Source organism: Emys orbicularis, chromosome 8, assembly GCF_028017835.1.
Source record: "Emys orbicularis isolate rEmyOrb1 chromosome 8, rEmyOrb1.hap1, whole genome shotgun sequence".
In the NCBI taxonomy this organism is placed as follows: domain Eukaryota; kingdom Metazoa; phylum Chordata; order Testudines; family Emydidae; genus Emys; species Emys orbicularis.
The window spans coordinates 57582322-57599305 of record NC_088690.1 but is presented as its reverse complement, the minus strand read 5'-3'; the positions used below and the strand labels follow the sequence as shown (position 1 = coordinate 57599305).

Genomic DNA, 16984 nt, shown 5'->3' with positions numbered 1-16984 from the left:
GGTGCCGCTCTGCAGATATCCCGGCTCCCCAGACCCCTGCCCATATCCATCAGGGCAGCGTGGGGAGCAGAGCTGTCTGAGCATGGCACGGCTCCTCAGCCTAATCCAGCCTAGCGGTGAGAGCTCCAAACAACACCTCTCCAAGGTGCTACAAGTGGCTCCTCCCTGGTTGGATCAGGGCAGGTCTGGATATGCTCTTGGCTCAGGACAGGAAGATGCCAAGCCAGTTTCTCCCTCTCTGGCTCCTGCTCTGCCCTTTAAAGTGCCGTACAAGGGGGCCTGTGCTGGTGAGCTGCACCTGACAAGGACAGTACAGGACAGCACAGGCAGGGTGGAGGCAGGGGGCAAAGGCTCCCATCCAGTGCTGGGTACCAAATGGCAACTTCAGTGAATTACATGGGGTGGGAGGGTGGCATAGTCAGTTCTATGGCACTTGGGCAACATGCAGGATTCTGCAGAAGGCTCCGTGGCTGTGGAATCCCGGGGCACACAGGGCCCTGGTTATAGACCCTGGGGGATGAAGTAACCGGAGCCCTTCATGGTCACACAGAGGTGGAATACAGTGTAACGTTGTTGTTTTTTCCCTTTCAGACCAATGATGCCTTAGGAGCCACCTGGAACTGGCTGTACTTCATCCCCCTCATCATCATCGGCTCCTTCTTTGTTCTTAACCTTGTCCTGGGAGTGCTTTCCGGGTAAGCAAGCTGCGTTCCCCTTCTTTTGGGTCCATTAGCCCCTGTTAACCCTGCTGTGTCCTGATCCAATCACTGGTTGCTCTTGGATTAGCACTGGGGTATTTGGGAGCTTGCTCGTGCTCAGCCCTCCTTCAGCGACTCCTCCTGGGAAGGCTTGGTCTGCAATAGTGTTTCTAGTGGGGTCCCAAAGAGATCTGTTCTTGTCCATAAGCTACTTAACATTTGTATCATTGACCTGGAAGAAAACATAAAATCATCACTGATCAAGTTTGCAGATGACACAAAAACTGGGGGATTGGTAGATAATGAAGAGGACAGAATGATCTGGATTGCTCAGTAAATTGGCACAAGCAAAGAATGTGTTTTTTTTTAACATGGCTAAATGTAAATGTAGACATCTAGACACGAAGTATGCAGGCCACATTAGGGGATGCAGGACTCTCTCCTGGGAAGCAGAGACCCTGAAAAAGATGTGGGGGTTGCGGCGAATAATCTGCTGAACATGAGCTCCCAGTGCGGCACTGTGGCCGAAAGGGCTCAAGTGATCCTGGGATGCGTTAACAGGAGAAGCTGGGGTAGATAGACTCAAGGAGCTCAGTGTATTTAACTTAGCAAAGAGAACATTAAGGAATAACTTGATGACAGTCTCTAAGTACCTGCACGGGGAATAAATATTTCATAATGGGCTCTTTAAACGAGGAGAGAAAGGTCTAACACGATCCAATGGCTAGAAGTAGAAGCTAGACAAATGCAGACTGGAAATAAGGTGTACATTTTTAACAGTGAGGAATTAACCTCTGGAACAATTTCCCCAGGGTCACAGTGAATTCTCCATCAGTGACAATTGTTAAATCACAATGGGATGTTTTTCTGAAGGATACACTCTAGGACAGGGGTAGGCAACCTTTCAGAAGCGGTGTGCCGAGTCTTCATTTATTCTCTTTAATTTAAGGTTTCGCGTGCCGGTAATACATGTTAACGTTTTTTAGAAGGTCTCTCTCTCTAAGTCTATATTATATAACTAAACTATTGTTGTATGTAAAGTAAACAAGGTTTTCAAAATGTTTAAGAAGCTTTATTTAAAATTAAATTAAAATGCTGATCTTACGCCGCCAGCCTGCTCAGCCCACTGCCAGCCTGGGGTTCTGTTCACCTAGGCCTGCAGTGGGCTGAGCAGGGCGACTCGAGGTCAGGGCAGAGGGCTGGGGTGTGTGTGGAGGTGCAGGGCAGAAGGCTGGGTGTTGGGGGGGACTCGAGGTCAGGGCAGAGGGCTGGGGGTGTGTGGAGGTGCAGGGCAAAAGGCTGGATGTGGCGGGGGTTCAGGGCAGACGGCTGGGTGTATGTGGAGGTGCAGGGCAGAAGGCTGGGTGTTGCGGGGAGGTCAGGGCAGAGGGCTGGGGGGGTGGGGGTGCAGGGCAGAAGGCTGGGTGTGTGGGGGGGTGCAGGGCAGAAGGCTGGGTGTTGGGGGGCAACTCAAGGTCAGGGCAGAGGGCTGGGTGTGTGTGGAGGTGCAGGGCAGAAGGCTGGGTATGGGGGGGGGTTCAGGGCAGAGGGCTGGGGGTGTGTGGAGGTGCAGGGCAAAAGGCTGGGTGTGGGGGGGGGTTCAAGGCAGAGGGCTGGGGGTGTGTGGGGGTGCAGGGCAGAGGGCTGGGGGGGGGTGAGGGTGCAGGGCAGAAGGCTGGGTGTTGGGGGGACTCGAGGTCAGGGCAGAGGGCTGGGGGGGTGTGAGGGTGCAGGGCAGAAGGCTGGGTGTTGGGGGCGACTCGAGGTCAGGGCAGAGGGGTGTGGGGGGTGCAGGGTAGAAGGCTAGGGGTATGGGGGTGCAGGGCAGAAGGCTGAGTGTGTGTGGGGAGGTCAGGGCAGAAGGCTGGGTGTGTGGGGGGTGCAGGGCAGAAGGCTGGGTGGGTGTTGGGGGGAGGTCAGGGCAGAGGGCTGGGGGGGGGGTGAAGGGCAGAGGGCTGGGGTGCTCGGCTCGTGGGGGTGCTCCCAGCCCCCTGCCCTGAGCGGCTCATGGCAGGGGGCTGGGAGAGATATGCCCTGTTCCACCCCCTTCCCCCAGGCCCGTCCCTACCTCTCTCTGCCTGCTCTACGGAGCTGTGTGCAGCCTGCCGCTCTTCCCCCTCCCCCTCGCAAGGGCCATCCCGGCAGGGAGAGGGAGGAGGAGGGGCAGAGGGGCCGGAATGCACCAAGCTGTGGGAAAAAGCGGGAGAGGAGGGAAACTTGGCTGCCGCAGGACCAAGCTTCTGCCTCCTGCCCCCGCTTCTTCCCCCAGTGTGGCGCTTTCCGGCCCCTCCTCCTCTCACCGGCAGGCAGCGTGCCATTCAGAATCGGCTCGCGTGCCGACCCCTGCTCTAGGAATTATTTTGGGGAAGCTCTACCGCCTGTGCTGTACAGGAGGTCAGGCTAGATGATCACAATGGTCCCTTCTGGCCTTGGAATCTATGAATAGCTGTGAACTCACTCATAGCTGCATTGTTCCCTCCATGGCTGCCTGCTCAGAAGTGCAGCCACTAGTGGAGTAAGGAAGGCCCCCTTGATGCAGCTGTATCAGCAAGACTAATGTATCTCACGCCTCCTGGTCCCTCCCAACTCATCGATGTGATTGCACCACTGCTGCTGCTGGCCAGTCCTCTTTTGGTCTGGGCAGGATGTTTGGTATTATGGTATAAGTGTCTCTGGAGCTTCAAATGCCACTTGAAGTTATCGATCACGCACAGTTCCCTTGACATGGCCCCAGTCTCACCAGACGTTTACTTTTCCAAAGAAGAAAACACTAGGTTTAGAGTTGGCTTTGTCTCGCCCTTCTGGACATTCTCTCTACTGGGCTTAGTGCACAACAGACTTCTGCCCTCCACACCACCTTCCTTACTAATCCTCAACACATCAGCTCTACACATCTCAGCAGCTTCCCCGGGGGAGGAGGGTGCCACAGGTTGGTCACACAGTCGGTCATTTGCCTAGCAGGCGGGCTGCTGGGCCCTGTCACTCATTCCAGCCTCTGGTATGATGTGAAAACTCAGCCCATTTCCAGCCTTCCTGAATCTCTCAAGCTGTGCTAAGCAAGAGACAGACAATGTAACGGGCTCTGGTGCCATATAGCCAGCTGCTACTGCCTCATTGTGGTGTTTGGAGGCTCACCCAGACCAGGAAGGGGTTCTGTCACCACCTGCCCTGTAATCTTGGGGTGACTTAATGCTGTGCTGCCGTGGCTGAAAGCGCTAACACCAGCAGCCTGCCCACAAGCACAAGGTCTCATCCTGGCTTCCACCAGCCCAGTTACTCCTGGCGGGGTGACCCCAATGGCCATTTCAGTGCCGAGTCTCCCCAAATCTGTCCTCCCCAAGTTCTTAACTACCAGACACTCAGACCTTTCCCCTCTGGTTCACTCCCCCCCCCAAAGGTGTGAAACCAGCCCCCCAGTTATCAGTTGCTTTGGCTCCCACACTCCACACAGTTTGCACACTGAGACCTGCTTGGGATAAAAATAAACACAAGATTTATTTACTAGAAAAACCACAGATTCAGAACTGAAATAGTAGGGGAGAGCAAACACATACCGGTTACACAGAAAAGAAACATAAAAGATGCAACCTCAGACTTTACACTTCTGTATTAGATAAAATCCCTTTGCTAATAGAAATTATCTATTACCATTGAACAATTTCCCAGCGTACCCACCAGCCTTTCATGGATAGCTTCCCGCCTACAGGCTGTGCCTCAAGTTCTGAATGCCTTTTACTTCCAACCCCATCCATATTTAAGGGATTTGCAGGTTTATTTTCTTCAGTCATTATAGATATTCAAAGTGGGGAAATCCTCAGGTGTCTCAATGTCTTTCCATTAACTTCAGTGGCCCAGCATTGTCTTTTCCTGGATTGTTCAATGGATCATTATTCATTACTTGTCTGGTGTTGTGTAAATACCTGGTTTGGAGGGTACCTCACCTTCTCTGATTGCTCACTGCCCTGCTGTGAGGTGGAGCTGAAGTTTATGAGCTCAGTTCTCTATATGTACATGAATTCATAACCATGCCCTGCACATGTCTCATAATGATCATTAAGTTCAGATACAAGCTTTAATAAAAGACCTTACTCGATACATTTTTATAAAACAATACCATTGGCTCCAACCAGTTGACTCAGCTGCTTATTCTTTGGGGTTCAACTCCCCTGTTCTCCACTTGGGGTCTCTGGACCTGCATTGTCACTCGTGTCTCGCTGTTATGATTGATGCAGTGCCACATGATGCTTTGTGTTTGGGGGTGAAGATATGTTGAGTCATCGAGATGGGACGCTGTCTTGGTACCACAGGATCATCATGGAGGGCGGTTGCTCCAAGTAGCCAGCCAGAGCACTTATAGTTCCGTCACTACTAGCACTACATATGTACTTTGCTCTCTCTATTCTTGTCTGGCTCCTCAACCCCACCTAGACAGGGACAGTCAGCACAATGTGAATGGAAAACACAGTCTAGGGGGACATTCAAGGGCTGGTCTGAGCCAGCCATGGTGCTGGGATCTCTTTTAAAGCCAGGAATGGCATCTCCTTTGGCTGGAGAGCTAAGCGCTGTAGTGACAGATGCCTCATGAGCTTCTGGAGGAGCCCGTGAAGCTGCAGCGGCCAGGGGCAACTGGTGTGCAGATAAATCCTGAACTGCGAAGTGGCATTGGCAGCAAGAGGCTGAACTGGAGTGTTTCCTTCTCTTGCGGGCTTTTACCCGGGTGGTTCTGGCTGAGCAGCTGAGCCATCTCACTGTGGGGCAGAGCAATGACGGCAGGAAGGGCTGGCTGTTCTCTCCTTGGTGTGAAGTTTGTATTTTAATGTAGCCTGCCATTTGATGCCAAAAGCCGTCAGGGAAAATTGTCTGGATCGTTGTGTTCCTGGGGGGAGCTGACGGGAGGGGAGCGAGTGTGTGATGTATAGTTTGGGTGTCAGGTGGGGGGGTGTTTGAGGTGTAGGGTGTGGGCACACAGAGAGAGTGTTGGTAGGCGGGGCATAGAGGGATAGACCTGTAGCGTGTGCTACTGGCTGGTTAGCTATGGAGCTTGTGGATCAGGATATAGGGCATGGGCGTGGCTATGACGTGTATGGCTGTGTCTACAGTTGGAGCTAGGGGTGTGATTCCTAAATAGACATACTCGTGCTAGCTCTCCTAGAGCTAACATGCTAAACAGAGCAGTGCAGCTTGGGCAGGGGTGAGCAGCAGCTCAGGCTAGCCATGCTGAGGGGGCACCCAAGGTGGCTAGTCCATGTTACCTCTTGCTACTGCCTGTGCTACCGTGGCTACATTTCTATCTTCAGCATGCTAGCTTGATGGGACCTAGTGTGAGTCTGTCTATGTGAGCTGGAAATCACACCCCCAGATCCAAGTGAAGCCATTGCCTGCGTGTGAGAGAGTGAGGTGAGTATAGGATGTGGCTATGTGTGTTTGCTCCTTGTGTGTGGGAGTGGAGGGGGTGACTGAGCTGTGTGTGAGTGGGGGATGTGGCTAGGAATGTGGGGTGTGGCTGGGAGAGCATGCTGTGCCTGAGCAGTATGTGAGTGCAGGGCATGACTGTAAGCGTGGGGTGTGGCTGAGCTCTGTGTGAGTGCAGTGTGTGGCTGTGAGCGCTGGGTGTGGCTGAGCTGTGTGTGAGTGCAGGCTGTGGCTGTGTGTGCAGGGTGTGGCTGAGCTGAGTGTGAGGTGTGGATGTGCTGTGAGTGAGTGCGGGGTATGGCTGTGAGTGCAGGCTATGGCTGGGTGTGGGGGATGTGGCTGAGCTGAGTGTGAGTGCGAGGTGTGGATGTGTTGTGTGTGGGTGCAGGGTGTGGCTGTGGGTGCAGGGTGTGGCTGAGCTGAGTGTGAGTGCGAGGTGTACATGTGCTGTGTGTGAGCGAAGACTGTGGCTGTGAGTGCTGGGTATGGCTGAGCTGTGGGTGAGTGCAGGGTATGGCTGTGAGTGGGGTGTGGATGCTTTGTGTGTGAGTGCAGGATGTGACTGTGAGTGCAGGCTGTAGCTGAACTGTGTGTGAGTGCAGGGTATGGCTGTGAGTGGGGTGTGGATGCTTTGTGTGTGAGTGCAGGATGTGAGTGTGAGTGCAGGCTGTAGCTGAGCTGTGTGTGAGTGCAGGGTATGGCTGTGAGTGTGGGGTGTGGATGCTTTGTGTGTGAGTGCAGGATGTGACTGTGAGTGCAGGCTGTAGCTGAGCTGTGGGTGAGTGCAGGGTATGGCTGTGAGTGTGGGGTGTGGATGCTTTGTGTGTGAGTGCAGGATGTGACTGTGAGTGCAGGCTGTAGCTGAACTGTGTGTGAGTGCAGAGTGTGTCTGAGCTCTCTGTGAGTGCAGGGTGCGGATGCTTTGTGTGTGAGTGCAGGATGTGACTGTGAGTGTGGGGTGTGGATGCTTTGTGTGTGAGTGCAGGATGTGACTGTGAGTGCAGGCTGTAGCTGAACTGTGTGTGAGTGCAGAGTGTGGCTGAGCTCTCTGTGAGTGGGGTGTGGATGCTTTGTGTGTGAGTGCAGGATGTGATTGTGAGTGCAGGCTGTAGCTGAGCTGTGTGTGAGTGCAGGGTATGGCTGTGAGTGTGGGGTGTGGATGCTTTGTGTGTGAGTGCAGGATGTGACTGTGAGTGCAGGCTGTAGTTGAGCTGTGTGTGAGTGCAGGGTATGGCTGTGAGTGTGGGGTGTGGATGCTTTGTGTGTGAGTGCAGGATGTGACTGTGAATGCAGGCTGTAGCTGAGCTGTGTGTGAGTGCAGAGTGTGGCTGAGCTCTCTGTGAGTGCAGGGTGTGGATGCTTTGTGTGTGAGTGCAGGGTGCGGCTCTGAGTGCAGGGTATGGCTGAGCTGTGAGTGCAGGGTCGGGTGCGTGTGGACAGCAGCGTTGTAACCGTTTTACTTGTCTCCGAGGACATGAGAGTTTAATGAAACCCATTAGCTGGGGATTGAAGAGAAGCAGAGCTTCTTGTCTCCATGGTGATGAACCATGGATGCACCAGCATGTCCTGAAATACTGTCAGAGGCTTAGAGCATGAGATGAGCAAGAAGAGAAAAATTTGAGCAAGACAATCTCCTCCTTAATCCTCGTTTTCCATCATTCCGGAGGTCTGCACAGAAGGACTGAACTGGGGCTGTCCAGGGACAGCCATGTGGGGGGCAGAACATGTATCCCACAAGCTGACTTTCCATTAGTAAAGCCCAGGGAGCTCAGTGCAGGTGTGTGGGCTTCGTAGCCCAGTGTACTGCTCTGCATTGTGACACCTGGCGTCATGCTGGTAGGACAATAATGACTTGACACTCCAAATGCCTGGGAATGAATGGATGCAGCCTTTCTGGTTTCTGGGGTGGCTCAGTGCTTGGAAGGGCCCTTTTCTATCCTTAGTCACCTAACACATCCAGGCAGCTGGAGAAGGAATGAGTTATGACAAGGACACCACAGAAACAGCAGTGTCTTTTGTGACATGCATAATGATCATTTTCCTGTACTATTTGATGTCGCCTCTGAACACCATTGAGACACCATGAACCACTAGGATAATGACTTGGATAGTAAATAGGGGGTTATGGAGGGAGTATAATAGCTGTAATGTCAGATAAGTGTTCCTCAGGTGTCATAATCAGCCAGTGGATGTCAAACCCAGATGTTTATTCCTCTTCGATATTAATGTCAGACAATCAACTCAGTGTCCCAGCTTAGTGCTAGTGGGAGCAGTGGTAGAGATGCTATTTTTCATATGAAACATTCCCATCTCACTGTAGAGCTACTTAAGTAAGAGTTGGGATATTGATCCTAGCATCCAGGTTGGCATTATGCCTAATTCATTTCTCCTCAAGTTTCAATCCATGGTGGTACTCTTCTTCGTTTCCCGTTCTAGGTGAGTACCGCTGAATTGTTGTTGGATACCACCCCACAGGCAGCTATTACCCAGCACTAGATGGAATAATTCCTGTTTGTGAAGTTGGTAAAATGCTCTGGGATGTTTCAAGGTTCAGGTTCGAAAATTGGAACTGTCCTTTCTACTCTTCTCTCAGATTAGCTTACAGAGCTGGGCGAAAGTTTTCAGTTCAATAGTAAATTCACTGAATAATGCAGTTTCGGGGTGTTTGAGACTATTGGCGAATTTGTGTAAAATTTGTCGTATAGTTTCAGCTGAATAAAACAGAGGGGAAAAAATTCTTAAAAGTCTAAATGACCCATTTCAACATTTTGTTTTGAAATGAACTGTTTTGTTTCAAAACACCATTTTGAAAGGAAGTTCAAACAGTTAAGTTTGACCAAAACTAAACTTTTTCACTTTTTTGTTTTGGCGAGAAAAACCAAAATATTCAGTTTAAGTTTGAAGCAAACCAGATATTTTTGTTTTTTTGATGTCTTGGTTTGGTCACCGAACTAAATAACACTGCTGTACAGCCAAAATGCTTCTGAAATAAATGTAGTCAAACTTTACTAATTCTGGGTCACTGAGAACGAAAATGATGCTTAAAATTGTTGATTGGCTCTAGTTTTCAAGATATGCTATTGGGTCAGTATATACGACCCTTGACTTGGGAATGGCGGAGGATAAGTGAGTTATAAAGGAAAGGGATCTCAATTTAAACCAGAAATGACTAAAATACATCTTTGACTGGATCTATGAATAAATCTATGACTGGGTTTGGACAGTACTTGCTTTTTAGGCAAAACAATGAATGATGCAATCTGAAGCTGGTATTGCGTCATACATGATGTGAATTGCATCATGTTATTCCTAGAAGTCATGGATGATGCAATCATAACGAAGCTTACATCACTCTGCTGAACAAATTGCCCTATATCAGCTCTAGAAATCATACAGTGTCGTGCTCTCTTATTTGTCAGTGTTTGATTTTGCAAAGGGACACATTTCTGTTTAGCCAAAGTGAGCAGAGATGCCTCGTACTTGTGTGAACAGTGCAGATAACTTCTGCTATGTTCGTGGTGAAGTGACTTTTGCATCCCCAAAGCGCAGTATAACCACTATGGTTAAGAAAGCCTATCACCTTTATTTTGGCTGCAAAATTGGAGATCAGGACAAGAGGTGGGCCCCATACATATGCTGCAACACTTGTGCAACAAATCTTCGCCAGTGGTTGAACAGGAAAAGGAAATCTATGCCTTTTGCAGTGCCAATGATTTGGAGAGAGCCAACAGACCATACCAGCAATTGTTACTTCTGCATGGTGCCTCCAGTTGGGAAAGGTGTGTCAAAGAAGAAAAAGTGGACTGTGCATTATCCAAACAGTCCATCAGCTATACGCCCAGTACCCCACGGAGAAGGACTGCCGGTTCCTGATGCACCAGAATCATTCTCACTTGAGTCAGACGAGGAAGAGGAAGAGGATGAAACTTCTGGTCCTGAACCATCAATGTCACAGGACCCACATTTTCTCCCATCCTCCTCCTCTGAACCACACCTCATAACACAAGGTGAACTGAATGACCTTGTCAGGGATTTGGAACTACCCAAGAGTAAGGCAGAGCTGTTGGGCTCCAGACTACAGCAGTGGAATCTCCTGGCAGGTGATGTTAGGGTTTCCATGTTCCGTGACCGTCAAAAGGATCTTGTCCCATTCTTCTTCATGGAAGGTGATCTTGTAGCCTGCAACAACATCGATGGTGTGATGGCAGCCCTCAACATCGTTCACGATCCAGATGAGTGGAGACTGTTCATTGATTCATCGAAGACGAGTCTTAAAGCTGTTTTACTGCATAATGGCAATGTTTTGCCATCAATTCCAGTTGGTCATGCAGTCCATATGAAGGAAACCTATGACAACATGAAACAACTTTTGAGGTGCATAAACTATGACCAACATCAGTGGCAGCTTTGTGGCGATTTGAAGGTTGTTGCTCTCTTGCTTGGTCTGCAGACTGGATACACAAAGTACTGCTGTTTTCTCTGCGAATGGGATAGTCGTGCAAGAGATTCCCACTACATCAAGAAAGATTGGCCACTCCGACAGTCATTGGAGCCTGGGAGGAAAAGTGTTCAGCATCCACCACTTGTTGAATCGAGGAAGATTTTGTTACCACCCTTACACATCAAGCTGGGTCTGATGAAGAACTTTGTCAAGGCCATTGACAAAACACAAGCAGCTTTCAAGTACCTCCGTGGAAAATTTCCAAGGTTAAGTGAAGCTAAGATAAAGGAAGGTGTCTTTGTTGGTCCTCAGATTCGTGAACTTCTTCGAGATGATGCATTTGACCATGCACTGCGTGGTAAGGAAAAGACGGCATGGAAAGCCTTCCAGTTAGTGGCAATAAATTTTCTCGGAAACAACAAGGCAGACAACTACAGATTGTTGGTGGAAAACCTCCTCAAGGCATACAAAAGCCTTGGTTGCAACATGTCACTAAAGATACATTTTTTGCACTCTCATCTAGATTTTTTTCCACCGAACTGCGGAGCAGTGAGCGACGAGCACGGCGAGCAATTTCACCAGGACATTGCAACAATGGAGAAACGCTATCAGGGCAAATGGAGCCCATCAATGCTTGCAGACTATTGCTGGACAGTGACAAGAGATGGTCCATTTAATGAATACAAGAGACAAGCCAAGAAGCGCCGAGTAGACACTGAATAGGACTAAACTATGTACAGAATAGTTTTTTGCCTTTTGTTTCATAATAAATTTTATTTATATAACCCTTTTGCTGATTTTTAAAGTGTTACATAAACAGGACAGGTGAAATATTATCATGTAAAGAAACCATAAACACATGAAAAGACCTAGGTTTACAATTTATGATTAAAACTCTACTATCTACACAATATACATAGACATAAAATGTAAAAACTTAAATATCTTAGAAACAGTAGCCAATCAGTTGTTTTAATTGTCATATTTGAATTCAGCACATCAAAATACATAATAAATAGCACATTTTATCTCTGAAGCAGACGACTTCTCAAAAATTGTAGACCAGTGTAACCAGTTATTCCCTCAGCTCTCGCTGATGTCGGAAGTGGTCCCACTTTCTGCTTGTTCCTGGTGGTCTGTAAAGTAATTCCATATGTGGGTGATCTTCTCTATGTGGAAAAGTAATCCCTCACAACAGTAGGCTCCGTGGGGTGTAAATCTGTGGTGGCAAGGAAGAGGTATGCTCTCTTTGCCTCCTTCATGGCAATGATGGAGGTTTCTAGGAAAGTTGGTCCGAATTTGTCTGTATCAGACTTCATTTTTTCATCTCTCATGCTTAAGCTTTCTTCCTCCCGTCTTTTTCTGTCATAGATCGTTCAAGAACGGTGGCAATCTGTGTGCGCAACGGGATGGATGGGAGTGCTTTATAGCAGCTATCAGAGATAGTGGTTGTATTGCTTCATTGACTCTTCTCTGTGGCCTCTTGGCAGGGTAGAGTTTTCCATAATTAAGTTCTGGAATCTGGCCAAGTCTAAGAGTTTTTTGGGGGGCAGACCATAGTGGGGGTTGGGTGGGTTTCTCTCTATCTTGCAATAAGGGAGAGTTATTTCCTCCTAGAGGAGGAAGTGGTGCTACTGGAACTGGGTGGTTCTTGCATTACTAATGTTCATGTCCAGCATTAGGATTCAGGTCAGAGTGTGTCCAGGTATCTGTTGATTCAGAGTATGCCTATGAGAAACGTAGTGTGGAAGGTTAGGATAAGAGGCTTGGGCTAACCTGTCAGAAGCATCATCTACACTGACGTTAAAATCTTTCAAGGCAGTGAGTTTTGTGAACTTAATCACCATGTGGGTTTGTGGAGATCTATAGATTTCCTAGGTTAGTCTAGTCTCAGGAGTCACAGATTAAGTAGATGCATTCAAAGGATTTTGTTTTTAGTGCACTTTTCGTGCATTTGAGCCCAGAAGAGAGGGGAATGGCTATTCTGCTTCCATATTTGCCCTCCTTTGCTCTGGGTGTCTGATGACTAGAGTACCCTAGGTAGATGAGACAATGTGAGCTCACCTGGTCCAGCAGTGTCAGCCAGCCAAGAGCCTGTGATGCAGACCAGGTCAGGTGACCCATCAGCAGTAAGACTGTGGTTGGCAAAGGGTCTGCTGATCACAGATCTTTCTTTGCTCTGTGTGAGGCTGAGGTCTTGGTGTTTGTCTGTTCTGGGCCTGTGTAAGGTAACTGGTTGTTGATTGCATTGGATTGGAGATAGCTGTCTAGTGATCTTCCCAGGCACCAGCTGGCAATTCCACTGTTTGTTTATTCTTATGAGGATTTGTATTGGGGCGGGATGCAAGTGGGTGGCTGTTCTAATTGGCAGTGGTGATGATCTAGTGGTGTGCCAGATACCTAGGGAACAGCAAGCCTGTTCAGCTCCCAGGAGGATGGAGATAGGTGAAGATTTGGGCTTTTGCAAGATGCCCAGGCAACAGACCGAGAGTGTGACATTCCTGCACACGTTGCTATTGCAGTGCTGCAGGAGGGGGCGAAGCTTCACTCCAGAGCAGCAGAAAGTCAGATGGCTGCGGGGAGGAGGGGCATACTGTGCATCGCTGTGACTTGAGCCAAGGAAGAGAGCACCTCCACTACCTGTACAGGCCTAGTGTGACAGGGAATCTGGGCTGTTCCCTTAATATCAACTACTGGAGCATTAACAGGTGCCCAGTGGAGACTTTTATAGAAAAAAATGTAGAAAACTCTTCATCTGGGACGCACAGTCAGATGAAGTCTGATTGTCATGAAAATGCGCATGCGTTAGGCTTTGGTTAGAACACGTGTTGTTTGACTTCTTTAGCCTTTATTACATTTATAATACGTCATTTGTTCCTAGGGTTTCTGTTGTGTTAGGGGAAGTATTTGGGGCATACTCCAGAGGCCAAAAACCTTGCTTTAAACTCCCAAGTGTCATAGTTAGACTGCGTAAACCTAGGGAGTCTGTCACGTCTGGACTCTTGCACAGGTCTAGGTTTATTAGCAGTCAGATAGCTTGGGACATTGAGGTGCTATGGTGATGAAATGCCTAGTGTGACAGACCCAGACCAGTGGGGTACAGGAGTCTGGTAGAGGGCAAATTTACTGGTCACTGGATGAGTAGTTTTCTGTTCCCTGAGTGACCAGAGCAGGGGCTGTACTAGAGTAATCAGGAACCTGCTAGAACCAGTTAAGGCAGGCAGGCTAATTAGGACACCTGGAGCCAATTAAGAAGAAGCTTCTAGAATCAATTAAGGCAGGCTAATCAGGGCACCTGGGTTTTAAAAGGAGCTCACTTCAGTTTGTGGTGTGAGTGTGAGGAGCTGGGAGCAAGAGGCGCAAGGAGCTGAGAGTGAGAGGGTGTGCTGCTGGAGGACTGAGGAGCACAAGCGTTATCAGACACCAGGAGGAAGGTCCTGTGGTGAGAATAAGGAAGGTGTTTGGAGGAGGCCATGGGGAAGTAGCCCAGGAAGTTGTAGCTGTCATGCAGCTGTTACAGGAGGCACTATAGACAGCTGCATCCACAGGGCCCTGGGCTGGAACCCGGAGTAGAGTGCGGGCCCGGGTTCCCCCCAAACCTCCTAATTGACCTGGACTGTGGGTTCTTCCAGAGGGGAAGGTCTCTGGGCTGTTCCCCAACCCACATGGTGAATCTCTGAGGCAAGAAAATCCGCCAATAAGCGCAGGACCCACCAAGATAGAGGAGGAACTTTGTCACACTAAACATAAAATAAGTATTTCCATCAAGCTATTGTACTGCTTTGTGGAATAGCATCTGAGACAGTCGGAGTGAGTGTCAGTCTGAATGCGTCTGAGCTCTGGGAAAGTAGAGTCAGGGACAAAGAAGGAAGCCACGTCTCCTTCCCCGACTGATTTTAGGCCAGCTTTACAAGCAAAGATTCTGAAAGCCACTGGCGAAGCCATGACATGGAATGTGAACCGGGACATTTTCCCTTGTGACTCATGGAACCCAAACGGGTTGTTTCTAACAGAGCCCTGCAATGCTTTCCTCTGAAATCACATACTCTCAGCATCCCAAAAACATGCACTGATCTGGTCTGGGCTCAGGAAATCATCATCTGATGCCAACAAACCTGCCAACTAATGCCCTGTCTCTAACCGCTCCTTCCCTGGGTATGATCCATCAGAAACTGATGGCTGGCTAGCTCTAGCAGTACAAACACCTCTTCTGAGATCCAAGAGCCCTTCCAATCTCGCTTCAGACATGGGTTTGGCACGAAGACAAAACTTGTAATGCTGACGGGCACTCTCCAGGGGCCAAACTTCCACACTTAGCTCTATTATGCTATTGGCAGCATTTGACGTATTCAATCATGAGCTGTCACTGACCTGTTGGACCTCTCCAGTGGTAGATGGAGTCAAATTAAGCTGCTTAAGTTACATTAGCTCCTTCCTCTCAGATAGCAACTCCTTTCTGAGAGCTGTCACGGGCCCAGTTCCTCAGGTCTCAGTCCTATCACCTGTCTTATTACACACGTGTGTGACTGCTGTGTGAAATCGTGAGAGGATATGGAATACAGTGTCGCCAAAGAGCTCCCAACACTCTGCTGCTCTACCTCTCCTCTAGGTTGTGCAGTGCTGTCTCACTGCTCTTCCAGTGTCAGAAGGGGTTAGCTATCTTGTGCGTCCTCAGGAGAAGATGATGCCGGTGGGAAGTGGGATGCATTTGAAGGAATCAATGAAAATTGTGATCTCACCCTCTATTGAGGGTGGTGCCATCCTGTAAAGGTGGTGCACAACCTAATGGCTACCCAGATAGCGTGTAGATCGGAAACAGCTTCTTTCACCTTTAGCTGGCCAAGAGGCTCCGTCCTAACCTCTTAGGGTATGTCTTCACTGCAATTAGTTGGACTGGCTTAGCATGAGGGGAGTGTCCTCCCTGCAAGCGCTTCCTGTGTAACGGTGTCCACAATGGTGCTGTACTAGCCCATGTGCTGGCATGGATTGCTGGTGGCATATTACATGGTTCTTAGTGGTGTATTAAACTTGGCCACTCTATGATTGCCTTTGCAGGGTGTGCCCTCTCTCTCCCGTAACGTGAGCTGCTGTCTGTAGCACTGACATGGGAACAATACTTTGGGTAAATAACCTCAAAGTGGACTTACTCATTATGAATGCCGACAGTTCTGAAGGCGAAAGCCAACAGCATTTGGCAGCAAGAGCTTTTACTTAGGGATGTCAAACAATTAAAAAAATAATCTCATGAGATTATTTTTTTTAATCGTGATTAATCACAGTTTTAATCACACTGTTAAACAATAAAACACCATTTATTTAAATTAAACATTGGATGTTTTCTACATTTTCAAATATATTTATTTCAATTACAACACAGAATACAAAGTGTACAGTGCTCACTTTAGTATTATTTTTATTATAAATATTTGCACTATAAAACAATAAACAAAAGAAATTGTATTTTTCAGTTTACCTCATACAAGTACTGTAATGAAATCTCTTTATCATGAAAATGCAATTTACAAATGTAGAATTATTATATTTTTATATAACCACTCAAAAATAAAACAATGTAAAATTTTAGAGCTTGCAGTCCATTCAGTCCTACTTCTTGTTCAGCCAATCGCTAAGACAAACAAGTTTGTTTACATTTACGGGAGAGAATACTGTCCACTTCTTATGTACAATATCACCTGAAAGTGAGACCAGGCGTTCGCATGGCACTGTGGTAGCCGGCGTTGCAAGGTATTTACATGCCAGATATGCTAAACGTTTGTATGCCCCTTTCATGCTTCGACCTCCATTCCAAAGGACATGCTTTCATGCTGATGACGAGTTCTGTTCTATAACAATCCGAAGCAGTGCAGGCTGACGCACGTTCATTTTCATCATCTTAGTCAGATGTCACCAGCAGAAGGTTGATTTTCTTTTTTGGTGGTTAGGGTTTTGTAGTTTCTGCATTGGAGTGTTGCTCTTTTAAGACTTCTGACAGCATGTTCCACACCTCGTCCCTCTCAGATTTTGGGAGGCACTTCAGATTCTTGAATCTTGGTTCGAGTGCTGTAGCTATCTTTAGAAATCTCACTTTGGTACCTTCTTTGCATTTTGTCAAATCTGCAGCGAAAGTGTTCTTAAATCGAACATGTGCTGGGTTGTCATCCGAGACTGCCATAACACGAAATATATGGCAGAATGTGGGTAAAACCACAGACCAGGAGACATACAATTCTCCCTCAAGGAGTTCAGTCACAAATGTAATTAACACATTATTTTTTTAACAAGTGTCATCAGCATGGAGGCATGTCCTCTGGAATGGTGGCCAAAGCATGAAGGGGCATATGAATGTTTAGCATGTCTGGCATGTAAATACCTTGCAATGCCAGCTACAAAAGTGCAAATGTAAATCTACATTTGTGAGTTGCACTTCCACGAT

The 16984-nt window shown here is 48.2% G+C and overlaps 1 protein-coding gene across 3 annotated transcripts in view; it reads left to right on the top strand.

Annotated features, from left to right (window-relative positions):
* The window catches only part of CACNA1E (calcium voltage-gated channel subunit alpha1 E), a 210875-nt gene that overhangs the window by 91354 nt on the left and 102537 nt on the right, over positions 1–16984 (top strand). For all 3 annotated transcript variants that reach the window (XM_065409006.1, XM_065409005.1, XM_065409003.1), the window contains exon 7: positions 592–695. In XM_065409006.1, the coding sequence (XP_065265078.1) occupies positions 592–695 (104 nt within the window). The remainder of the gene's footprint in view (positions 1–591; positions 696–16984) is intronic.